This window comes from Trachurus trachurus (genome assembly GCF_905171665.1).
Source record: "Trachurus trachurus genome assembly, chromosome: 24".
NCBI classification, from domain to species: domain Eukaryota; kingdom Metazoa; phylum Chordata; class Actinopteri; order Carangiformes; family Carangidae; genus Trachurus; species Trachurus trachurus.
This window is the reverse complement of record NC_139910.1, coordinates 24032108-24059370: the sequence shown is the minus strand read 5'-3', so window position 1 is coordinate 24059370 and position 27263 is coordinate 24032108. Positions and strand designations below refer to the sequence as shown.

The 27263-nt window shown below is 38.9% G+C and overlaps 1 protein-coding gene across 1 annotated transcript; it reads left to right on the top strand.

Moving 5' to 3' along the window:
* Positions 1 to 12022: 12022 nt before the first annotated feature.
* On the top strand, positions 12023 to 27161 carry opn8a (opsin 8, group member a; the record flags this gene model as incomplete). The annotated part of the gene is made up of 6 exons (XM_084000795.1): positions 12023 to 12095; positions 19123 to 19416; positions 21791 to 22116; positions 24941 to 25181; positions 25721 to 25787; positions 26987 to 27161. 6 exons carry the CDS (start codon positions 12023 to 12025, stop codon positions 27159 to 27161), a joined length of 1176 nt encoding a protein of 391 aa, XP_083856921.1.
* Positions 27162 to 27263: the final 102 nt, after the last annotated feature.

Here is a 27263-nt window from a genome sequence, read left to right as displayed (position 1 = left end):
AATACAGGAAAGTGCCTTTGGTGGTGCCAAAATTCACTTGCCCTGTTAAAACATCGCTGCTGTCAAAGTTGTTTTTACTCTCTCGCATGGAAACTAAATTTATCATGCCTCTCCTGAGCATTCAGGGATTTTTCTTTTTTGTACAGAGTAAGTGTGATTATTTATATGAAAAATAAATATTGAAACTCTATCTGCATTAGTGGTTACAGAATGCTGATAGCAATACAACTCAACAGCAGATTATTTACAGTGCCACAATAGGATTGGAAATAGGATTGCTGTGGTTTACCTAATAGATTGTGGGATTAACCTGATACCACCCCCAATACTGCTGATTAGGATGTGACAAATTATACATTACTTTCCTCCTTTTTTTAGGGTTATCATAATAATGATTTATAGTATAATTGTAATATATTATTCTAATACATGAAGAGGATATGGGTATCTGCTGACTCATGAAGCCAGCCCAGTGTGGTCAACAGTTAAAATCACCCTCTCAATTTAAAGATTAACTAAATTTTCAACAGTTCTGTGTGTAATTACCCAAACATTTTTCTTCATGTCAGATTGATAGCCTATGTCTGAATGAAAAGTAAAATAAATAAAAAAAAGAAGAAGAAGGATAATAGAGAAAGGCAACATTTTTGTTCCAACATTAAATCTACATTTGCCTATAATCTTGACAAGTCAGCAATATCATACTGTAAAATTGTACATGGTGTACATATTGCACTGAGTAAAATGAATAAATTAGATGAGCTATCCTGCCCTCTAGTGGTGACATTCTTATTTGCAGTATTTTAATCATTAAAATGAAGCCATCCTTTTCCCACCTTACTCTGCATAAAAGTTTGGAGCCGAAACAATTGGTCAATTAATCAACACAGAAAATCAAACAGCAGCCATTTGCCAATTGATGAATAATGAATGAATTGTTAAAGGGATTTTTTCAGCCCAAGTGCCTTTTTTTTTTTTTTTTTGGTTCCAGCTTTGAAAACATCAAGTATTTCTTGGTTTCTGTAGTGTTCCATTGCAGCAGATTGAGTAAGCTAAAGGACTGGCCCTGATGTTCATAGACAACAAAACATCTGTACATCTGCTTGCTCTCAAAACCTGAAATAGACATTGTTTTAGAATAATTTCTGTTAAAGTGGATGACAATTGAGTAAGAAGTCATACTCTTGCAATTGCTGAATGTCGCATAAACTCAAACCAGGCTGAAACTCACAGGTTATAAAAGCTTATGTTTCTTTGTGTCACTCCAAAGTGAAAACATGATTTGTGCATTGCATTGCTCTTTAACAAACTTGCCTATATCGCTTCTTTCACATATTAAAGCTCGATGTTTGCAATAACTATGTATTGCCTCATGTTACACATCACATGCCAACTACAATGTGTAGACGTCCATACAAGCGTCGTCTTAACTTACACACCCAGACAATGTCTTTCTCTAACTTCATGTTTCTGTTTGAAATGACAGATCACTGAATAATGAATGATCGCCCTCACAGATTCTTTTGATTAACTATTCTTACAAAGGCACAGCAGAGAGCAAAGAATACACTGCACCAGGACCTCCTAGAAGAGTCTGCATTATTAACATGTGGTTTCATTTAAACCTGTGCTCTTTCCTGCTCTAGAAATTTTAGCAGAGATGATTGGGCAACATCGCACACCACGGCAATGTGATAAATGAGACATTGCCTTGAATGTATCATTCATGAGAATTTCTTGTCGGGAGAAGTATTACTGCTATACCTGTCCTCTTTCCTGCTGTTCTTTATGGTTAGCTAACGAGCCTGAAAATGGGCTTCTGCTCCTTTGACGTTGTTTTACTTTCAAATTGTGGCAGATCCTTTTTGAATAAGCAAATAAATACATACGTTTATGGTGTCAATCAAGGCCACTGGAACACCTCAGGGCCCTCTCGTACATGAGAGTTGGATTTCAGAGTTTTGCAGTTGATCTAAATTTAAACAGATGTACCTTCTGTATTGGTCCACTTTTGAGACCGATGAGTAGCCCACGGTGTCCCCCTGCCAAGAAGAGGGAATCTGTGTTATCATTCACAGCACTAGATCAAAGCCACCAAACTTATCTTCAGACTTTTTTCAGACACTGTTACTGTAGGTCATTGCAATTCCCCTCTATCCATGCCCACTCAATATTGCATGCAGCTCGTCCATGTTGGTGCCAGATGTTGTTATCATTGAGACCACCCTGAATCTATCGACCTAACCTGACCTTCTCTTTGGTACTTTTTTAAGTACCAACTTTCAGACTTTTCGGATTCATGCTGTGACCCAGAAGGTCTTAAGTGAACTCAACTCAACTTTATCAATTCCTGTTCTTGTTACCTCCCTGTGAGTCTGTGGCTCGCAGGTGGATTCAGCAGTGAAATATATAACTAGAATATTTCCTCGCAGGAATTTTGAGAGTGCCACGGGGTGCGCTGCCGGGGCTGCCATCTCTGTCGACATGGCAATCAAACCCACCAGCTTAGGAGACAGACACAGGATCATCTTTCACATTAATGAGCTGTCAACTAGTGTGTGTCTGTAACTGTAATCACAAAGTTACCTGTGTGTGTATGCATTGTGTGTGTGCCCTGGTGGCAGCCCCCGGGGCACTCTGAACATTTCTGCAAGGGAATTTTCTAGTTTTTATTTGTTTTCTCAACCACTGGCTGAGTGTAGATGGACTGTTAAAGAGGTTGCTTTTTTTTCCAAGCATGCAAACAATTTAACACGGGCCGTATAGGCGCCGGAGTCTTTATAGAAACAATAAGACGGTTGATCAGTAGGTGAAAACATCAAGTTAATAACTGATTAACAAGAAAACAATTAGTCAGCCATTGTTCTTGCATTACTGATAAATTGTTTCCTTGCAGGCAGTGCAGCACTAGATGGCGATGTCACTGCAGCAACTCTTCAAATACCTTTACCTGTACAGTTGCTGTGCCTGTACTGATACCTCCAGTATACTATACAGTTGTGCTCATAAGTTTACATACCCTGGAAGATTTTCTAACTGTGGCAAAACATTTCTCTTAATTTTTAATGGGATTCAAATTAAACTGTGACACATCCCAAAATAACACAGTTGTTTAAAAAATATATCATTAGAGAGTCTGACCAACAAATTTCGGATGGTACCAGACCGTGGCTTGGTATCAACAGAACCCCTCAATTTCCACTTTTATAAGAGCTTGAAAACAGCTGACATTCTCAAATCTTTGGATATCTTTCTATATCCTTTTTCTATTTTATAAAGTTGAACAACCTTCTCCCTCAGGACTTTTGACAGTTCTTTTGCTTCTCCCATGGCTCAGAATCCAGCAATGGATGAAATGTGCAGGTGTTTGTCAAGAGCTCAGAATCTCCCATTTCAACCAGTCTGTGTTAATCTGTGTATATTATCAAGGTAAAACTTCAAAAGGATCAAAATACAATTGTGTGATAATAAATGGCTTCGCCCAGCCACTAACTCTGAATAAAATCATTTTTGTTGCATTATCAATTATATTTTCTGAAATGTAGCCAGTATTTCACAAATTCTGCCAGGGTATCTTATGAGCACAACTGTACATGCAGTCATCTTTTAAAAGCTGGCTCTAATATTAGGATTTGTTTTCATGAGTTAATGACATGCACAACTGTTTCTAAGACTGGGGCCACTTTTAACCTTGGTAAAGAAAAATTAATATCACAATAGTGGTCCTGATTGGTTGATTTAAAAACATCAATAGACCAGAATTGATGCTTCTATTGAACAATCCCCTGCGGCATCCTATGATGTCTGCGGCTCTGAGAAGCCCTGAGTGCTCTGTGGTGTTGTCTCGTGCCCATAAATTCAGAAGCAGATCAATTAAATTGCATGGACTTGGTCAAATGTATGTCTGCAGTGAACATGCAACATTGCTTACACTATGTATGCACACAAGGTAGCACTGCCATAATGCAGCCAAGGGTACTGATACTGTTATCTCAGTGTCTCTTCCTATCCCTGCATTCCAATCAAAGGTTAAGGCCTAAAGAACTAAGTTTCACCAAAATTGCATAATGAATTGATCATGCAAGAGCCATGTGCAATTTTAATTCGCACACTCACAAAAAAATTGCTGCATATATACATTGCAGTTTATAACACTATGACTGAGACAATCAGTATTGGTGTCAGTGGAAAAGATTTTAAAAAAAATCACAATCAGTATTTACTACCATCATCACTGTCAAGAGATTTATATTGTTACACCATATTTTGTTTATTGTTTATTTCACACCAGACCACAGCAACCAAACAGAACAAACTACAGACACCAACATACCAATACAACAACAGCACAGTTAGAAAACAACAGCACCTGGTGTGAAAAGGGGATGGACGAAGCATAGCTTTTAAATTTCCATCCCCCACATAAAGACACCATCGAGACATACATAACAAAAAAAACAAAACAAAAAAAAAAACAAAAAAAACACAAGCGAGCAAACAAACAAACAAAAAGCATTGAAGTAGGAGCATTGCGAGCTCCCTCAGCAGTCCTACATTTGTCCTATATTATTTATGTATTTATTTAATCAATTTAATTTAATTTAATTTAACCACCACCGTCTTCCCTACCGTACACATCAAACATCTGCTGTTTAAACTTTCTTTTAAACTCGCTCAGGCTTTTACTATTTCTAATGTTTTCAGCCAAACCATTCCACATAATTACTCCACAAACTGAGACACACATAGATTTAAGGGTTGTTCTTGTGAGCTGCTGTGCCAGTTTATGTTTCCCCCGAAGGTCATATCTCTTGGCACTTTCCCTTTCACAGAAGAGACCTTGTATAGTATCAGGTAATTGATTATGTTTGGCCATATAGGCAATTTGTACAGTTTTTAGTTTAATCAGGTCCAGGAATTTCAATACTGCTGCCCTCAAGAACAAGTCATTTGTATGATCATTGTACTTTATTATTTACATTTATTGTTGAATTGCTTCAAAAATGTTTAAAAAATAATAATAAAATACAACCTGAATATATTTCACCAAGCGAGTGTTTGTTTTTAAATATTGTATGCTTTCCGGATGAACAAGAAAAGTAAGTGTATTATTAGGGTTATTTTAAGTGGTATGACATCTTTTGTAGTGCAGCTATCCACTGTGCTCAGGGATGGCTGCAGCCCTTTTTAAAAGCCACAGTCATTGACAAAAACATCTCACACTGAGGCTCAGCCCCTAAACCTCATTCTTTCTCTCCTGCATTTGTGTGCGTATGTGATCTGTGTGCATGTGACATCACAACATACACTGTACAGTGTAAATGGAGTAAAATTCCTTGCTTATCAAGCATTGTTTGCCTGCTAAAAGGTTACTAGGCTGGAAAACTTGCCATGTTTTGACTGACACATAACATACCCATGTCTGTGACAACTCATGCTTCTGGGAGACTGCTGCAGGTTCATGGCGTATAGAACATGACCCAATTCAAATTATTCGAGTAATTAACAATGGTTATCAACCACAGTTACAGAGATAAATACAATTTAACTTTTCCACTATGATATAGCACAAAACCTGAGACTGTTTCATGTGCAGGTTTAACCATTCACATCTGTTCCACTTTTCAATCTTCTGTGCTCCTTACTGATGTAACTCATCCAGGATTGCATCTATTACCATAATGTCTGGATAGTTAGACACAGCAGCTGCTTGTCAGTCTAGAAATTATAGTCTCACAGGATCCTCGCCCTGTTTCTCTGAACCACTTTCTAGTCATGGTACTTCTAATCCATAATTACTACGCATGGTCTTGCTCTCTATTCCAGCCACTTGATTATGCCTCTCACTGTGCTGGATTAGGCTACATCCTGCTATCATGTTGGACTGTCTGAGGGGCAACTTTGCCCAACGTACCCTGGGTCCTGTCTGCTGCAGTAGGCAAAGCTCTATTGATCTGGTGCTGTTCTTGCACTGTTATGATCACAGCCTCTGTGCTGTGCTTCAGGGCAGCCTTTTCTAGCCCTGGTAGGCTTTCTGGTGTCTGCCAATCATACATCCCATAGTGGAGCTTGTTCATCCATGATATTTCCTCTTCCTCTTCCTCATTACATCTTCTACTGCCTGAGGCACTTTCTTCACCCTGAGAGCTATCTTTCTCATCGTCTTTTTTATATATTCATGAACCCCTTGCTCTAACAAATCTTTAACCTCATAATATATTTTTCTAATATACTCTATAGGCAGTATCAGTGTGAACAGATGAGATCAATGAGGAGCCTTGTCTCTTTAAAGGAGAATTCCGGTCATTTTTGACCCCTAAATCGTTGTCATGTACCATAGATATTTGATTGTTTTTTGAGTGATGGTTGTGGTTGAAAAAATTGCCCCCATACTTTAGCGTTGTCGCTATCGCTAGTGCCGTCTAGGCATGGTGTAACTCCGGTTTGCCTGCATCAATTTTAGTCACGCTTTTTGCTCCCCCCCAACACTGGGTGACCATCAGGACAACGATTTAGGGGTCAAAAATGACCGGAATTCTCCTTTAAGACTGGCCCTCAGCATCATCTAACAGTGACAATACACAGAAAGGAAGAATGCCGTAATGAGCACTCCATGTCTCATCATGCGCACCCACTTTATGTTCCTGTTATTGATTCCGAATCCGACAACAAATGTGTAAAAAGCACAAACTCAAAGGGCATCCACATGCCTTTTTTCAAACACCTCTCTAATAGACTATTAGGACAGCCTGTTGACACAGTTTCCTCATGAATTATGGCAAATTATAATAGTAACAATAACAGTAATCATTATAATGGTAGTAATCTTGCCTTTTTACTATCATCTTAGCATAAAGAAAATGGAACCATCAGGTTCAAAACAATTAATGCAACCGCAATATCTAAATCACAGTAGCTGCAATTTTTTTGATAAAGGTGAAATAGCCTATGTCCCAACATTGCAATGCATTGATAAGTGTTGTGTTGCTGCAAAGACACCCTCACTAACAAATCTTGTTGTTGTTTTTTGAGAGAAAACAAATAAGCAAAGATGACCATTCCAACCAAAATCACAATCTCTGCCTGTGTAATTGCAATATATTTCTTGCATATCATACAGCATGAATCCCAACCCCCACCTATTGCAAGTGTTTGCAGCTCAGAATGATGCCAGATATGCAATAGTTTCATGAGCTTAATGGAAACCGAACAGAGGCCGATTATATTTTCAGGGACAAGACATCATGTGTTTTTGACTAAAACACATGGGGGAAGGGACAAACCATTGGTTAAAGAGCAAAGAGCAAAATATTGTGCATGGAAATAGTGCTTTAAATCAGAGATCATAGACCCTTCTTAACTTCAGATGAATTATACACACAGTCTTGTACCTACCATCCTTTTTCACTGTAAGAGAGAGTAAGATACGCGGTCTGCATTCTTAACCTAATCAAGCAATGCAATTAAAAGCCACTATAAACCTGGAGATAACATTTCAAACATGAGGATCAAAACCTCTGTTAACCCATGCGACCTCCAGTCTCCATATGGTATATACCGTACTGTAATTATCTCAAGGGGATCCTCATTAAGCTATGAAAAATATTTGAATGCTTATGATGCTACACTTCTGACATTATCCTGATGCCACTCTACATAAACATTAATTGTTGTAGTGCACATAGTTATTAATTTGAGGCCATAACTCATACTGGAAGACTCGAATTCCATTGAATTTTGTACAAGAATCTGTTGTGTACTGCTCAGTGTAAGCACCATATGCCAAGGTTATTATAGTTTAGCATGTTTACACCTGATGGTAATGGGGATGTCATTATATAAACCATAATAGGTAAAGCATTAGTTTATATTGGCATGGCAACAGAGGGTACATGAGCGCCAACCCCATACAATCATGCATGCCTCTTACTGTCAGTGGAAGAGGCATGTGGTGATATTGGAAGTTTCATATGGCGATATTGACGTTATCAAGGGCTGGATATATGCCACTCCAGGTGCTGCTTACATAAGAATCACTTTAGATGTTGATGTTGAGGTACAGTGGCTGATTGTCTATATGGCAGGAGGGCATAAAACCCTTTTTCCATCCTCTGTGTTTCTCATTTGTCTTTTGACTAAACTGTATGCACCCCTATTCTTTTCATATTCATATTTTGACAAATGTCAAAATGCAGTGTACTATAAGTGCCCGGATCGTGCACTCATAACCGTCAAAAACTTGAGTGTGGAATGATAGACACTTCCCACCCTCAATGATTGCCATCTTGGCTACGTAGTGGAATATAATATATGTAAATCAACATACCAGCAGGCCAATGTTTTCCACCAGGAAGAGGAGCCGGCTGACGGGGCGGCGTTGTAATCTCCTGTCCTCGCATTAAACAGGTGGTGCACATAAGCAAAAAAAAGAAAAAAGAAGTCATTCATTATCACTGATTGAAATTACAAACAAAACAAGCCGGGAGATGTGTTGACAGGTGACAAAAGAAAGAAAAGAAAAGAAGAAGATGTTGGCAACCGCTGCGATCGTTAGTTCCGGTAAGCAAACAACAGTATCCGATTTGAGACAACACTGTCAAAATTAGCACTACAGAAGTAAGTATAGAGTGTACAGTATACTACATGACATTGTACTCATGGAAGTATTTGAATTGAGGCACAGCTTCTTATGGTATTTTTGAAATAGATAGTTTGGAAAAAAAAAAAAAAAAACATGTACACTGTACATGTACATGTACAGTGTACACTGAATTCAGCTGCAGTGCAGCTGAATTCAGTGTACATTTACAGCAGAGACTGTAATTTAAGACCAGTTCCCTTCTTTCACCTTCCATTAGCAAAGCCTGCTACCCTGTGTCATGCTGTGACTGCTTTTAACACATTCACAGAACACCCACTACATGTGGTGATATGAATCTCCACCCGCTGCTGTGCAGAATCCTCATTATTCTTATAAAATGTCCATAAGCTTTTGAACACAGTCAGCTTTTCTACAGCTTTTATAACAAAGAGTGCAACAATGATTAGTTCTCTCCCTTCACTCTTCTACTATACTGTCACTTCCTAGTGGAACTGCACCATATAACAGTACAGAACAATATGATAATTGTGGTTGATCACAGCCATCACACCCTGGGCCCTGGTGTTTCCACTTGCCCTTTTCACACATGAAGAGGTGCAAAGGACACTTGGATAAATGTGGAGAAGGTGCAAGGTAAAGACATGCTGCAGGCTATATTGAGCAGGGTCAAGGGTTCACTTATCCCAGGAGGAAAACTTTAAATCTTCCCCAACACACTGGGGGTATATCCACCACCACTTGTTAATCATGTTCAATCTAGACAGCAAAGCAGCTCAAACTGTGAATTCAACCTTAATATACAGTATAATTGGCCAACACAGATTACAATAAAATATCACTTTTCTGTTAATGTATACTGGAGATAAATGTAGGCTCTTTGTATTCACCTGTCCAGCCTGGATGTTCTCTCTTTTGAATTAATTGTTATCCATATACTGGTTGGTGTCTTTAAGAATTATGTAGTCTCCACATCTGTGAAAAGCACACTATAATCAATATCAACCCCCTTGTACCAACATACACCCACACACACACATTATATTGGTAGGCAGACAGTGGCCTGGTTTGCACCATAAATCCCCCTGACAAAGATATTAATCCCATTCTATCTTCAATTCAATTTTCAATCTAAAGCAGAACAGAAAAATATGCTTCTGTCACGTCTTCAGTTTCATAATTAAGGGACAAAAAATGATGTCATTAGTGTAGCCTAATTTAGTTTGACAAATTAATGTGAGAGATTAAAAAAGATATTCTCAATTTTGATACTTCTAAAGGAATGCCCCAATTGATCGGCCACTGATCGTTATCATCTGATTTTCATTAAGTATATCTAATTGGTAGATTTTAATTATTGCCACCAGTCACCATTTGCCTGAAAACCAATCAGCTGTGGTTACTCTGCTGTCTCTAGCTGAGAGAGGCACTAGTGTGCTGTGGCCCTACACTTTGTTCACACTCTGCAACCCACAGGCCACTAAAACAGAGCAACATGTGCCCTGTGTAACTCTTACAAAGAGTGTCAGTCTGATATGCCATCTGCAAAGTGTATAAGCTGTGGATCAGCCAGTCTCACTCATTGTATGGATGATTGGTGGCTGTGGAAAAAAGACATGATCACTGCATCCCTACAAGCAATAAACTTTGTGCCACTTTTTTCATACTCTGTTAGAGCCAGCATCATATTGATTGAGTGATTGATTCGTCCATTTGACAAAACATAAAACATACACAAACAAATCAGTAATTCATGATCAATATGGGCAAAAGGGCATAGGCAGAAGCAAAGCTTATTAATGCCTACCCTATTTACAGGAAGAAAGATTAGAAAAACAAAACAAAATTGTGAGAAGATTACAACCGAAAAGTAGAGTAAGTAAAGTAAATAATATCAAAACAAAACAGGTAGAACCATCGTTTTAATAATAATAATAATAACTTATTTAAATATTTAGCCTACTCAATACATTGATTTTAAACATCCTTTTAAATTGGGTACTAGTTGTACATGCAGGGTTTGAAATGAACTTTTTGAGATTTTTACAATCTGGAATCGCAACACGCGTCTTTTTCCGGTCAATCGTCATGGAAACGAGACAGTCATGGTCCAGATCAATCCATCCGGTCAATCGTCATGGAAACGAGACAGTCACGGTCCGGATCAACCCATCTATCTACTGTTTGGACCAGAGTGAAAACAAACGTGTGTAAACGCAGGGGACGACGTACTGTATAACAGCTAACAGCCGTGCTACAGCAGCTGACTGAGCCTTTTGGAGCCGTGGCTCAGCTGATGAAGCAGCGGTCTGATGAGCATGATGTCCGTGACGTGTCCCGTTATGCGCGACGAAGTTGTGACGTTGTCAGGTGATGAAAAAGACACCTAAGCTTATAATACACTGGGGGAAACCCTGGAAACAGTATTGGGAGTCTCATTTTTTTCTAGCTCGCCAAGTGGTGAGACAGTTAAAAATCTGTCTCGCCACAGAGGAATCTGGGTCTCAAATGGCGAGTGGCGACTGCTAATTTCAAGCCCTGTGTACATGGTTTTAATTCATTATCAGATATGCATTTGCCTTTAGTATTTGTCCTCGCTTTTGGTTTGTTTAAAATGCAGGTCCCCCTGAGGTCATACTGGGACTCTCTAGTTGAGAACAGCTCCTGTATGCAGGGTGGAAGTAGGTTGTTAAATGCCTTATAAGTTATAACAGCAGTGTTTAAATTGACCAGGTCTTCAAATTTCAATGTATTGGTACTGATGAAGAGCGGATTGGTTGGTTCAAGGTAATCCTTATGGTGTATAGCCTAATGCTAATGGCTTTCTTTTGCAGTATGATATAGGCTAGTGCAATTATCTCTGGCTTTTTGAGAGCCAACCTTTCAGGGTGTGTGTGTGTGTGTGTGTGTGTGTGTGTGTGTGTGTGTGTGTGTGTGTGTGTGTGTGTGTGTGTGTGTGTGTGTGTGTAGGCAGAACATTTTTCTTAAAGGGACAAGCAACATGTGTCATAAAGAGATTGTTATTAATTATAATCTGCATTAGCAGAGTGTTTGTGGGTGTGGGTGTTCACGGTTGCAGCTCCTGCGAATGTAAGTGTGGCTATTGTGTGTGTGTGTGTGTGTGTGTGTGTGTGTGTGTGTGTGTGTGTGTGTGTGTGTGTGTGTGTGGGGCGGGGGGGTCACTTAATCATTTTCACCGCTGTAAACTGTACGGTAAATTGTCCATGTGGCTGGTTGTCATGCCTGCGCATTAGGTGTCAGATGCTGCGTCGCACAGAGAGAATATGAAGGCTGACAGAGGAGACAGGATCAAATATGTTCAGTGCTTTATATATTCAATTCAGGTACACTTCAGACTTTAGCATATGTTAATTCTGTTTTTGTTTTTTCTGAAATTAATATTTGACCACTGACTGGACAAACATGGATGATAAATACATGTCCAAACTGTCACCTACCGTTGATTTTTGGGCTGGGATATACCTGGTGATAATTGGTAAGTACGCCGCTTACAGTTTCATTGTCTAATTGTAATAAGATTATTGGGAATATTCTTGCTTTGCTTGCCTTATCCATTGGAGGTCAAAACATAATCAGGATTGCATGATTTAGTTCAGATCAAAATGTCTACTCTGATCTTTTGAGCTCCCCATTTGTGTAGACAGTTGTCTGTTGTCTGATTTGCTTTCCTATAACTTTGAAACTGAAAAGAAACTTGGCTGAAGTATCTGGGCTTGGGTTTGTTAGCCCAGTCTTCCAATTGCCATAGTCTGTCCAAAGCACACTATATAAATTCATTTTCATACCAAATAGTATATAACATTTTAAGATTATGTTACCTGATAATTCTAGTGATCCCCATAGGTCTCTAATGCATTGTATTTGAAAATGAAATGATGATTATGAGGTTGTTCTGAGGCCAAGACCAAAGAAGATTTACAGTAAACAGACACAAATGTATTACCTGTATTACTGTAAATCCAGTGTATTTTGTAAAGCACTACAGTTGGCAGTGACATCAATGCAAGGGATGATTGAATGATAGGTTAGACAGCTATTGTTCAAGTAGCCTTGGCAATTTTTCTCTGAGCCCTTGAAAAGAAAACACAGAAAGTGTGTCTGTCTTTGTGAGTGTATCTTCACCTTGAGAGATGCTCCATCACGTCACTTCCTCCTGTGTTGCTTTGTGTCTCCAGAATGACTCATGACATGACTCTGATGCCATTTCCATTGGTGTTGTTAAATAAACCACAATGTCTGCCAAAGTAAGACCGTCATCCGCCACCGTGAGCGATCTGGGGTAAAAAGGAGGATTATCAGTCACTGACATATGGCCATACAGCAGCTTGACTTCTTCACAGTATACATTCAGTTGAGATAAACATGCCAAAAACGCCAAAATCTTCATATTTATAATTTACAATGAACCACATTATTCACCTTATACTGTTCCATAATATGAATGAGAGCTCATGGTTCTGAGTTTCTTAGACACACCCTTTTCTTTTCTAATATCAAAACAACAGCAGATAAATGGATATCACATAATCAAACACAACATACACAGAGAGAGAGAAATCACTACAGTTGCATTAGTGAACCCCCACCATACTCCCACCTCCTGCATAGATGACATATCAATTGCATTCACTAAAGGAAACATCCCAAACATCTTGGCTTAACATTTGTGGCAGTTTTTCCAACTTGCAATTAAGTTAACCCTTTGGCCGGTTAATTCCAGTACCTACATTTTGCACAAATAGCCTACATGCATGTTCAGTTGATAACTAGCCTACATAAAAACTCAACGTCTCTCTCACTCAAATTTCCTCTACTATATTACTGTGCCGAACTGCTAAAAGCACGACCATGCTATGCTGTGGAAAATAGGCTGAAACATAAGTTTAGCATACTCATCAATAAATAGCCTACTTTCTCTGATACCAATGAAATGATGTCGACTGCCTAACATAAACTAATGCAACAATTCACGAAATATGAGCAGAAAATTACAAAATTAATTGGTTTCTACCTGCAGATGCTACGTCATGTTTCACAGTCAGGTAACGTTAGTGCAGTTAACATTGTACAAAAGTTGCTAGCTTGCGCCTGACCATGCAAAAAAAACATGCTAAAAGATGAAGGCTGTCCTATGCAAGTGTTAGGAACTCACTAACAAACTCCCTCCGAAACATACTCCGTTATTAGGAGTGATTTTTTTTACCTGAGAGTGAGAATATCTCGCATCAATGAAAAGCGACAACAAACGTGTTCGCGGTGACTGAGAACGCCATGTTTCAGTTTGCGAGCTTGGAAGAATTACCGCACTCCCGCGGAGGTATCCGGTAGTAGTGACGCAGTGCTTCGTAGCCTACATCCATGAGCCTACGCCACAACTGCACAGTAAAACATTATGTTGCAAAAATGAATGATGTTTATACTGCATTTTTCTCAACAGAGTTACGAAGAAAAATCAAAGTGAGTAGCCTAGGTCATAAGTGCTTAGGACAGCAAAAAAAAAAAAAAGCAATTGAGTTAGGCTACTAGCCTACTAAAATAAAACACAAATCAGGCATTTAAAAAGAGATTTAAAATGTTCCAAGAGTTACAGTGTCTGATTTGGGATGTTAGTCCAGTTAGGACAATGTTCCTGAATATCAGATGGCCAGCATTTTGCACAATGGCGTGTGAGGCCTGGCTGACTACAAAAGATTAAAACAAAAACTACTGTAAATATCAGGCCATTGAAACATCTCACAAGCAGAAATATCCATCAATATGGTAAAACTACTCACTACACACTGCAGACCAAAAAAGTGAGATTAATAGCCTGCCCTACACATAAAGCCTAATTTTGGTAAACTGGCTGAAGAGCCACAGCTGCCTATCTGTGTATCTTTGGGCATGTTTTTTTTTTTTTTTTTTTTTTTTTTGCCCTAGAGCACCAACAAATCAATTGATACAACTTAGCTTGCCCACAGAGGAAGCCTCAAAATCAAATCAGTTCTAAAAACCCAGCAAATTTAGTTTAATCCTTTCATGTTCTTTAGATGACCCTGTAAACTGCAGAATCATGTCCAATCATTTAAAGGTTGACTATGTAGAAATACAAGAACAACAACAGAAAAAGAATTCCAGCAGACGATTGCCAAACCGTTGCTAGGTAAAACGGGCCGTTGCTAGGGACTCCGCTCTGATCAGAGGACAGCAGAGGAGGAGAGCTAAGCAGGATATTTACCTTATGTTTCATTTTTACCGTCATTAACAGCAGAATAAATGACTTGTAGCTTGTTACAGGGACAGTGGAGGCTCTCTGCCTTCCACACCGCTGCTGCTCAGAGCCTCCGCTGTCACTGCTCTCGTCAAGTTGGAAAAAAAAAAAAAAAAAGGAGCTCCGTGGCACCGAAAGTCCGCGACGATAAACGTGTTTATGACAGATAAGACTACACAAATACACCCATCCTAACAAGTATATGATAATCCATTGATCCACCGATTGATTATTAAAAAGGCTTGGTTGGAAACAAACGCATACGACCGGGAGGAGGCAGGAAAACAGCGGAGAACTGAGCCACATGTCGGCTACAGGCAGGTACGAATGTAAACAGAACGTTGACAGAAAGTCATTGTCGAGCCCGTCAAAAAAATTAAAAATAATAATTCAGACTAAAAAAAATTTTTTTATGGAAAAGCAATACTTTCATTCTGTACCCCTCTAAAGGCCCCATGGATGTATTATTTTTGAAAAAATATAGCTTTTAATAAATATTCTACATATTCAACCTTTAAATTTCTTGTGTCACTTCTGAATGAGGAAGAATAGCCTATTCGTAGTGATAACGTCTGCATTTTGTCTGCAGCCTATCACGAGTGCAGTGAAGATAATCTAATTACAGTCACATTCAATGAAGTTCTCCACAGTTCCATTCAAAAGGAGTGAATGAAATCGAAAGCTTTTAAACTACAGAAATGTTATTATTCCTGTGGGTGTGCAAAGCATACTGTACAATAAGTGTAAATTACACACAAGAATGATTTTTTAATTTTGATCCATTTTTCATACAACCAGGAGAGCTTCTGAACAGATCACTTACCACAGGATTCATCACATCATTCTGAGGCAATAATAACCAATAAAATAAAACATAAATCAGGCATGTGTTTTTAAAAAGAGATTAAAAAGTGGTCAAAGAGTTACATGATCTGATTTGAGATGTTAGAGTCTAACAGTCCAGTTAGGCATATATCAGGTTAATAAGTCTGAGAATTTGGCCATTCAGAACTTCAAAGTCAGTAACATAATTTTAGAATAGGCTACATGTGAAACCTGATCACCAGAGGTAATACCCACTTGTTCCTGAAAATCAGATGGGCAGCAGCATTTTGCACAAGTTAAGTACAGCGTATAGAGGCCTGCTGACAGCAAAAGATATTACAAAAACTACTGTAAATATCAGGTCATTGAAACATCTCACCTCTGTCCTCAGTAACCGGTGAGAAGGCCTATGTCCAGAGCCTTCAAGTAAAGATATGAAATCAAAATGTAATTCAGCAAATTGAAAAATCCAAAGGAAATTAGGTGGTAGGCCATATTGTGATAGTTCATAGATTCTGTCTACCAATATACATTTGATTTCCTTTGCTTTTGGAGGATGCTTCACCACCCATTAATTAAATGCAAAAATATTCTATGGATAGAACTTCTGGTGTAAAGTGGGCTGCAATAGGCCGTCTAAGTCATTAGTGATGGTTACAATAAATGACAAAAAGAAGGCATATAAAAGGGGAGAGCAGAGGCATGACTGGAAATGTAAAATGTAGCCTTGAATCACTCATATTGCCGAATGTCTCCTATAAGTGAGTATATTTCAGGATGTTTGGGATTGTATGTGTCAAACTGTGAAACACTTGAAAGGTTAATGTAGGGAAGAGTAATATTATGAGGACATATTTAAGATTAAAAATAGAGCTAAACATGTGTGGGCAGAGATGTGATGGATCTATTTATAAGAATAGCCTAAAATAGAGGTGGGTAATAAAGCACTATACATTTACTTTGGAGATCATTCCTGACGAGATGTCCAATTAGGAATTAATGGTCACACAACACACACGCACACACACACATCCTGCCATGTTCTTCTTGTTCTTGTTCTTATAGGTAATTGAGCCCACTGTGCTGTTATTAAGTTATTATGGCTGAATTTGCCTCAATTTGTTACTTTGTAAATATTAAATCTATTACTGTTTTAGTTGTTTAAGTGATATTCTTATATCTTATATTCTCATATCATTCTAATGTAAAGTAACAATACTCTTACTTGAGTAAACTTTTTGGCTACTCTATGTGACTGTACCGTACAGTTAATCTTTCAGCATGAAGAGGCTGTCAGTATATTTGTTCTCTTTGTTTACGAAGACGTATGGCACATTCGCTGTCTCTGTGAGAGTTTCTTTCAGAACAGCTACAGTATGAAGGCAAATATACTTCAAATCCTTAATAAGCATTCATTCTTGCATTCTCAGCTATTTCTGGCAAGGTCGGCGACCAAGCGATAGTATATAGTGTATAGAATGGTGAAAGAATCAGCAGAAAAAAAATGTGCACTGATGTCTTGTAGTACTATTATGATAATGTAAAGGTCATGAATAAAGTATGAGTGCAGATGAATGCCAAGGTTGCTCTGGGAGAGAAAATTTCATTAAAACAACAGAAGGACAAAAATCTCTTGTCCTTTTTCACAGATTAAAATTACTTTTAAAAAAATGAACACATGCTTGCACAATATTTTACGCTGTGTCAATCAAATTTCCTTAAGCTTATGTAAGAGAGCAGTATTACGTAAAACAGGTTGAAGCCAGACCACAACCAATCTCTATAATGGAACAGACATTAACAGTAATTTTGTAATTAATGGTCCAATATTTGTCTATTTTTAGAATCCCATGCACTGTAAGGACTTTGCATAGTAATGAGGGAAATAATTTTTCACACATGTCATCTACTTCATCATAATAGGTTACCTGTTATAAGTATGTAATTATAAAATTAAGCTTAAAAACATCTAAGCTGTTTTATTCCCATTTTACCTCAGCTTTACTTTAAATAGATTGTTTATTTTATGCAAGTTGGTTGTGTATTCCATTATATTTGTTTTGGTATAAGGGTGAAGCTGAGTCACATGCACTTCACAACAACCCTGATTCATAGAAATGCTATATAATTAAGCTGGGACGTTGTCTACTAAAGTCAACAGCAGTGATTCATGGACAGAGGAGTTATGATCTTACACCTCCAATTATTTATTTTTTTGCCTAAATCAAATTTTAAAAATGGATGTAATATATTGATTACAGAGTTTCACAGGTGCTGGTGTAGATATATTTCATTTTCTGAGCAAAAAGCCAGGCTTTCTCTTCCTTTATTTCTTCTTTTTCTTTTACTTGTCCATATCTTTGTGTTATATTATCGATGTGTGTGTTATTGTTTCTCCAACCTCCCTCCTAACCACAAAATCTAAAGCTATATTTTCTAACTCCAACTATTACTTTATGATGTTGTTATGAAATGTAACTTTTAACCAAGTTACTTGATTCCTACTGTAGAGTGGATGGAGTTAACCATGTAAGCTTGGTGGGAGAACAATCCTGAGGGAGGAGAGAAAAAAAAAACCACAACTATGACTGAGGTCATGAGAAAAGCTATTGTTCAGTCTAATGTAAGATTGAGATTTGGATTTGAAAGACGTCAATCCATGAATCCTGCCTGGTCACAGCAACAGAGGCTATCATTGGACAAAAACAAAAGTATCTGATCACTGACAGGAGATCAAACCAGTCCATCAACTGCTGCATGCAATAACACTTTTGAAGGTGTCTAGTGTGATCAAATCACTGAAGAATCTTATATCTTACATTAATTAATCTCTTTTTTCCATGTGTAAATTTAGAAATAAATACTGCACTGCAGTGGCGTGCACAGACATTTTGAAGGGCAGGGGCGAAAAGAAAAAAAAGGGCACACACAGCACGTCCTCGCCACTTAAGAGGGCACTTTAGCCCGCCTTTTGGCTCCAAAGAGGGCACTTTTCAGTGGCACGTGTTTTGGCTCCTAAGAGGGCATCAGCATATGTTTCAACAGTTGGGTATACACACACCGGCGTGCACACACACCGTGTACACCACTGCTGCACTGTCTTTTAGAATCTTATTGAGCAAAACGGGAGAAAATGATTGCAGTGGACAGATTAAAAGCAATTAATGCTCATGATTCTGTTGGATATTCAGATTAATAATAAATGCTGTACAGTTACCCCCCACCCCTCCACCCCACTCCCACACACACACTCAAAAACATGAGCTCCATCTGGAGTTTTTTCTCAAATGTGGCCCAGGGTGTCTGTTCAGTTGATGGTCTTCTCTTGTGGTTTAGGGCAAGCAAATCTTTCAACAGGGGGAAGTTAATATTGATAGTAAATGCAGTTTTTATATCACTTCTGTTATGTTCTTATTGTTTCCTGTAGCTGTCCTGTCTATCTCGGGGAACGCGGCCGTCCTGATCAGCGCAGCTCGCCGCCTCACCCTGCTCAAAGCCCCCGAGCTGCTGACGGTAAACTTAGCTGTAACTGACATTGGCATGGCTGTCAGCATGTATCCTCTATCCATCGCTTCAGCTTTTAACCATGCCTGGCTTGGCGGCGACACATCTTGCCTTTACTATGGCCTGATGGGAATGATCTTCAGCATAACCAGCATCATGACTCTGGCTGTGATGGGGATGGTCAGGTACCTGGTGACAGGAAGTCCACCAAAAACAGGTAATGTGGTATTACGAGGGATTTGAGGGAGACTGAAGCAGTTAAGCCTGAGTTCTTATAGAATACCATTTGGCGTTAAGAAATCAATATTGTAATCTTGTTGTAGATTGCAGGGGAGTTACCTCTAATGAGAAGCTGGACTTCAAATAGTGACGAAAATCCTTTAGATTTTAGGTACACACACTCTAACCCACAAACCTTTTGAATTCTAATCTTTAACATCAGTGCTGCTGTATTGACAAGGCTGCTTCCATCCCTCCCCCTCAATAAGGCTTCATTCTTTCCATGGAGATGGTTTTAATAGGATCCCTGTGCAGATGCAGCCTCACGCTATAACTGATGTGAACAATCTTACTCTCAAATGAAGTATTCTTTCCTCTTACCAAGGAGGATATATCTGAGAATTACTGAACACACTTATTATCATGAGTTTGTTTGTTTGTTTTGTTTGTAAGCATAAAGCCCACAGGTTACAGACTGCCTCAAAACAAGACCACAGCTCTCCAGTAGTGTTGCAGTATGTTACAGCATCCTGCTACCACAAGACCCAGCATTATTGTTTGAATTCATAATAACAGATTTTTCCTTTCAGGGATAGCACAAGAAATTATGAATGAGGATATGATGTGAAAGATAATGAACAGAGATAGATAACACCGAAGATACATTTGTTTAAATGAATGTCATTTCACACATGTAAGTGGCTGGACATCTGCAACACATCCATCTTCACACCTTTCCAAATTACTGAATTAAACATGTAAGTATGTGTGTCTGGAGTGTTCATTATGATGATCAGAAATTAAGTGTTAGCAACAGCCTGCAAAATCTGAAATGTCAACATACTTGAGCTCTCCTCAGAATATCTTACCCAGAACGAGAGCGATTAGTGTATCGAGCACATCAAAGCTCCTCCAGAGATGGCTTGAGATCCAGATATTCATCAAGTCTTGCATGGTCACACATGCTGACTTTCAGTCCCTCTCCTGACGTACAAGTCAGTCAACTAAAATATGCCTTCATTTGCTGTGAATTCAAATTAATTACAAACAGGAAAACATTACAGGAGATTAGTCGGGTCGGTCGTGGCAGACAGATATCTGACAACTGAAAATCAATTGGTGTGGTTTGAGCTGTGCAGTCAGTGTTGGAAAGTAATGGAATACATGTTACAGAGATATGCACGTATTTAACAGCAAGGCAAGACATTTTTATTTGTATAGCCTGTTTTTACATAAAATAGTTATGGATACAAATTATGCCCTTTTTTGCCAACTATTTCAATTCAATAACATATATACCAATGTAAATGTCTGGCAGTGTTTAAACATCTATAACTACATTATTTTATCTCTTTTTGTTGTTGTTGCATGAGCTGACTTTCTCTGTACAGTGGTGCATCTTTATGCTGTTGTTATCTTTATCTTTATCACATACTTAATGTAAGACCCAGCTTTATATATTTATTTAGTTATATTATGAATGAGGAGTAACAAGCAGAGCACTAAAATTCATTTGGCACTTGTAACCCAGCTATCTTTTCTTTATATGTGGCTAACATCCATACAATTTCACAATAAAACAGGAAACAAGAGACACAGACCATGACAGTTTCTTTTATACTTGCATGTGCTGTGTTTGTTTTTGACCATCTGCTGACTGAAGAGATATCAACCATTTGTCTCCCTTGGGCAAGTCTGTGTAATATGTTTTTTAAAATTTGCGAAATCTTCATGTCGACTCTTCAATAAGCCTGTGTTTCCTTTTTTTAACCATATTCCTCCTCTCTGCATAGGTCACTGGAGTCTTTGCAGAAGCATAATTCCCGCATTGTACTGTAGCTTTTAACCACAGAAAAATGTGTTTGAACTTTCCCTGACCTTCATCGTGTGTGCAAGGAGACTGTGGGAGGTGTTAATTAAACAGAAATAGAAAAGGAAGAACAGAATAATCCATTTTTGGCTATTCTTATTTGGCATTTGGTTGTACATCCTGATATTACCGGTAGTCATTGTGTTAATAACCTTATGCTGGAGCCTTTTGCTGCAGCAGCTACCGCCAATTTATCCAACCTGGTATTGTTGATTTAACCCAGATCCGGTATTAGTGTTTGTGTGTGGATTAGCTCTCTGACAATCCTCACTGCTGCTTTGAGAGCGCCTTCAAAGACCAAAACCTTTCTTATTAAATCAGCCAGATCAGTTCTTTGAAATTTCCCTATAATGGTTCAGCTCTGTTATTACTTATAGACTCCTCAGTATGCTTGCCATTGAAAGAGGTGATGGAAAAAAAAATGTTGTTTGCTCTAGCTGCTGTACAAAAGCCATACAACAATATACTGACTAAACCAATCTTAAAATCTCCCTCTGCGCAGGTATCAAGTTCCAGAGGCGAACCGTCAGTATTGTGATCAGTGGGATCTGGCTGTATGCTGGCCTCTGGGCGTTGTTTCCTCTGCTTGGCTGGGGCAGCTATGGGCCAGAGCCATTTGGACTTGCCTGTTCGATAGACTGGACTGGCTATGGGGAGTCCCTCAACCACGCAACCTTCATCATGACTCTGTCTGTACTCTGCACATTCCTGCCCTGTCTGGTCATCATCTTCACCTACTTTGGTATTGCATGGAAGCTGCACAGAGCCTACCAGTCCATCCAAAGCAATGATTTTCAATATGGCAATATTGAAAAGAAAATCACTCTTGTAAGTATAGGATGATCAATGTTGTATTGACTTTCAGTCATTTTAGAATGATTAGTATAATGTCTAAAGACATGAAACCTTCATGCAGTTATTAAAGGCTTTTAGTCAATGCGTGTAATTAAAGAAAAGGTCAGAGTATCTTTATAAGAAAGATGATTTCTCACCTGACAAATACAACAGAATCTATCAAAAGCATAGAAAATGACACATTTGTTTCATATTTGGACAAACTAAAATAAAGCAGCATGTATATTCATATTCTCTACCAATCAAAACTTGCCAGGAAAGCAATATCTCAGTGGCAGCACTGTTCATTTTATTTTTGGAGTACTGGCTGTTTGCAATGTGTTTTATTTTCTCTTCATGATTTTCCCAAATTTGAATTTTTACAGATATCACATTAAACTATCGGGGGGATATCTTGACTGCATAATATCTTGAATGTTCTGATAACATTGCATCAACCTAGGGTGCTTTTCTATTCCCTCTCCTCTTTGAAGCAGCTCTTGAAAAACAACTGAGAAAACATAGCATTGCATGAGAGGGGCCCTGAGAAAGTGGTTCAAAGGATATGGTTACTACAGCATTTCTCCATATTTTTTTATTGGTAGTGTAAATGAGCTCAGCGAGACACCCGTGGGACTGGCCGGTTAAACAACCCCCTGACTGTGTGTTATGTTACTGTATGTTGGGTTGAGAAATGATGGGCAGGAGGCCAGTGCTACTGTTTAATGCCTGGGTGGGAACAGAAACTGTGTTTCGCCACAGCACAAGATCAACGAGTCACTTTAGTAGAGCTAGCTATACTTTTCTGTAACTGTTTTACAGTACACGAGAAGTTAAGCAAACACAATGAATCCAGTTGTTACCGCTAACAGTAGGTCAGGTCACAGTAGAAATATTGAAATTAATTTGCTGCATGTGTGCCAAGTGTTGACATGGTGTATAGTTCATTAAGTGAAACCGTTTCAAAGCTACCAAAAGTCTTCACCTACTGAGAGAGGACAGTATTGGATTCACAATATGCTAGGTAGATACAGACCCAACAAATCCCATGAAATGACCAAAATCAAAATTGTGTTTAATCTCGCAATACCTTCTAACATCCCGACTGACTGGCATGCCTCACCCCTAAATGAAGCTAGAGCTATAGCAGAAGTAGATAAAGTTCAAGAATAAGTTTCCTTGGTTGGACACAGCCTATGTCTAAATTTTAGTGCAGTATATCTCCTCCCAGTTACCACCATCTTGTCTTTGCTACTGAAAGAGCGGAGCAACAATTCACCTTATTAATGCAATTTAATGGTTTAAGGGTGAATACATCATGTTTTATCTCCCTATGCATTAATCACCAACATTGCTTTTGACAACACTCCATTAAGCTTCTTTATCACTTGAGAACTTACCCTGAGTACGCCCTCTTAAGGCTGAGGTGATAAGTAGAGTGTTTATCACCCAGTGTGGTATAAGACCCTTGTGTTATAACCTCACCAAACCAGTTGTGTGCATGCATATGCAATTATTCATCTGGTTGCGTATGTGTTGGTGCATATTCATGAGAATCACCAAAATGCAACAATATATTTCCTGCAGTTATTTACATTTATTTTTCAGCTTCTTGTTTTATAGTAACATTTTTATAGATGTAGGTGCAGCATCCAAGTAAAGTGTACCCCTACTGATGGAGCTCTTTTTGAAATAATATTAAACATGATGGCAATTCTTTAGATTTTGATCATAAACCTATGGCTGATTCAGAGTGTGGATAAATGCCACCACAGGGAGGTAAGGAGGGTTAAGATTAAAAAAAAAAAAAAAAATGAAAGTGTTTCACTGATCTGCTGGTTGCGCTTGACTGAGCACACAGGGTCAGTGTTTGGTCACATGGGGTTTTACACATTTGGGTTTCAATGAGCACAACAGATTTGTTTGTGCTGCAGGAAATACCCTGCAGACGCAAACATTAGCCGGCTGTGCTTTACATCAGGGGAGAGCAGAGTGTTCCTTTTTGAGCTGTTATCCTTTAATTTATCATGACATTTAGTTTCATAAACATTAAGTCAGATCAGAACAGTTGGTCATTGTTCATCACCTGGAAGAACTGAACAAAAGAAATATATCTACAGGGGGTGTGAAAAATCTCATACAGTCCACTGATGTTAATTTCATGCTTTTATGTCTTTAACATTAGCTTGCAATTTATATTTACATTTGATCTCTTTTTATTACTTCATGTGCCTTATGATAACAAGGGTGCTGAGGAATTTACAATTCTTTGTAGTCTATGTAGAGTACAATGAAGAATTGGGAAGTGGAATTTTTCAGAAGATAGGCCAAAAACTGTTGCTTTCCTGCCCATCAAGAATACTTTCCTTTTCCGTACAATATGACAGACAGGCCAAATCACTCATGTCCAAAAAAGACAACCTGTGGCTCACATCTCCTAATCTATACTCTAGATTTCCATTATCTGCCAGAGCGATGGCGTGCTGTTTTGTCTTACTGAGGTAGCCATGGCTGCACAATCATTTCAAAAGACTTGTGATGCCCCCTCCTGTGCTGAATGGCTGGGGTGTTACTGCATTATCTTATACTTAGTGTCCACGGAAACAACAAAATCAGCATTAAGCTTAGAAAATGTAATATGTCATAACACTCACATATTTTATGCACATTTTTACATTTTTCCACCCCATCATTTCAAACTATTATTTGAAACTCTCCTCTTTTCTTAACAACTATCTTGTCTCTTCACACTCACTATAGTGTCTACTCCTCTTCTCCCCCTGCACTTATGCGCCCTTTCATCTACTCCTTATTTCAGATGGCTGTGATGATCAGTCTCGGTTTCCTTGTTGCCTGGACCCCCTACGTGGCTGTCAGCTTCTGGAGCATGTTTCACTCCCAGGAGCAGGGCCACATGAGTCCTTTCATCACCTTGCTACCCTGCCTGTTTGCCAAGAGCTCCACCGTATACAACCCTTTCATATATTTCATCTTCCGGCGAACCTCGTGGCGCGATCTGATGCGCCTCCAGAGACTGGTGTTCTGTTGCTCTCATCAGGGTAATTCACCTGCTGAAGAGGGGAAGATAGAAGGCAACATGGTTAAAGGCTCTGATTGCACTGTTTGTGGAGATGGGGCGGACAGAGCTTGTGTGTGCCTGATGGGAGCTCCTGAAGGACAGACTGGAAATGAGTCAGTGACTGTGGGTTAATGCCATCGGTGACAACGTCTAAGTCCTTGTCATTAAATAAAGGAACAGAGTTTATAATAGAGGTTTTTGGAAGACCAGTAGCAATCTAATGTAAATATGTGGCTTGAGTACGCAGCTATTAGCTTAGCTCACAACAAAGATTATCCAAACATAACTGAATCATGTTTGTTTTTGGTCTTAGTGCTAAGCTAAGCAAACCGGCTGATGTTTTCATGTTTCAATGCATGTTTTCATCTGACCCTTGCGGGGGTGGGGGGGTTTACATGTGATGGATGAAACTGAAACATGTTCTGCCCAGCAGCTTTTACCAATCGTCAACACAAGTTGTTATCGTGTGCGTGTGTGTGACCTTGGCCTCCTGTCAACAACGTGTTTGTTTCTTATTAGTTTTCCATGTCATCTTCAGAGAAGGTGCTGCCAGGTCATCTCAGTACACTGGGCTGGAGGTCAACAGGTGAGCTCAGAAATTGAAAGCCATGTATCAGTTACAGTGTGCAAACACAAGATATTCTCCTGTAACTGACAACTTGAGCAACTCGACTTTAAACTTATAGAAGAACACTACATTCGTTCCCCTTTGTGCATCTGTTGCATTTATAAAAACCACACAAGCTGAACTGCCGTGGCCTTCACATGAGACAATTTTCAGATGGTGCACAGACAGAGTGGGTCACACTTTAAAAGATTTCTCTGCATGGATTTTGGCTTATTGTGCTATTCCACAAAAAATCACATTATGGTTTTTCGATCCTATTATGCTTATTGAACCTTGAGAAGGAAATGCGGCTTTCAGCTTTGATAGCCTATACGAAAAAGACAAAAGAGACAGCTATGTGGGGAAGAATGGCTAAGATAACTGCAGCACTGTTGGATGTTTGTTTTTCACACAGAATCAGAAGGGAATTAAAAAGCTTAGATAAAAGGACAATTGACTGGTATTTACTTTACTTTGTGTTGTGCAGCAGAAAGGAGTGCAAACAAACTGATCATACATTGTTCAGATCAGGATTAAATGGAAAACGCACATGGTTGTGTTAAAGAATGAACTAAATGTTCTGGACATACATTTGTTCAACATAAAAAGACATTTTTGTTGACTTGTTGTGTTTGAACATAAATCCATCTAACAAAAACGTACTCATTCAGTGTTGTGTTTTAATTCAGTGCTCCACAGCTTGTGTCCTATAATTCTGAAATGTAGTGGTCACAATTCGACAAGAAAGAGTATTCAGTTCACCCATAAGGTGCATAACGACCATAAAAGAATGACATCAAAACTGTAAACATGCAGAGGAAATGACGCTGAGAGAATAAACAATTCAGAGCGATCTAACCTGAGGTCAACACTCATCTGGTGGAAACAGCATGTTTTTATCTTCTGCCATATAATAGGCCTATGGGGTTTCTTTACAATTGCACAGAATGTTCAAGCTTTCAAAAACATCTATAGAAACATAGAAACAGTATTCATGCATTTCAACTTAATGGACAAGCTCCATAAATAAGGCATCTCAGCCATTACAAATTTTGAGCAAGGAAAACCTGACAGTCTATGGGTCCAGAACCAGATAGTCTATGGGTCCACAGCCTCTGGTTTGAGAGCAGCTCTGTGGCACTTGACAATGTTGTCACTAGTGCTGAACACTCTCTCAGATGGAGCACTACTTTCAACCTCTGTGGTCTACAAGTGGCTCTCAGCTCCATTTCCTCCTCTCAGAGTGTGTCTCCGCTGCAGCCAATGCTGCTGGTGCTCTGCTTTTTGAAAAAGCTGGACAAAGAACAACAGAACAACAGGCCCTGCAGCAGCAGCAGTCCTTTAGTGACTTGATTTCTTTGATTGCTCTGGAAATGACGTGTTCCATCTTTTCTTTCATCTTCGTGGATCAAGGAAAGATGCAATATCGAGCATCTTTGTCCGGATCTGAGTATT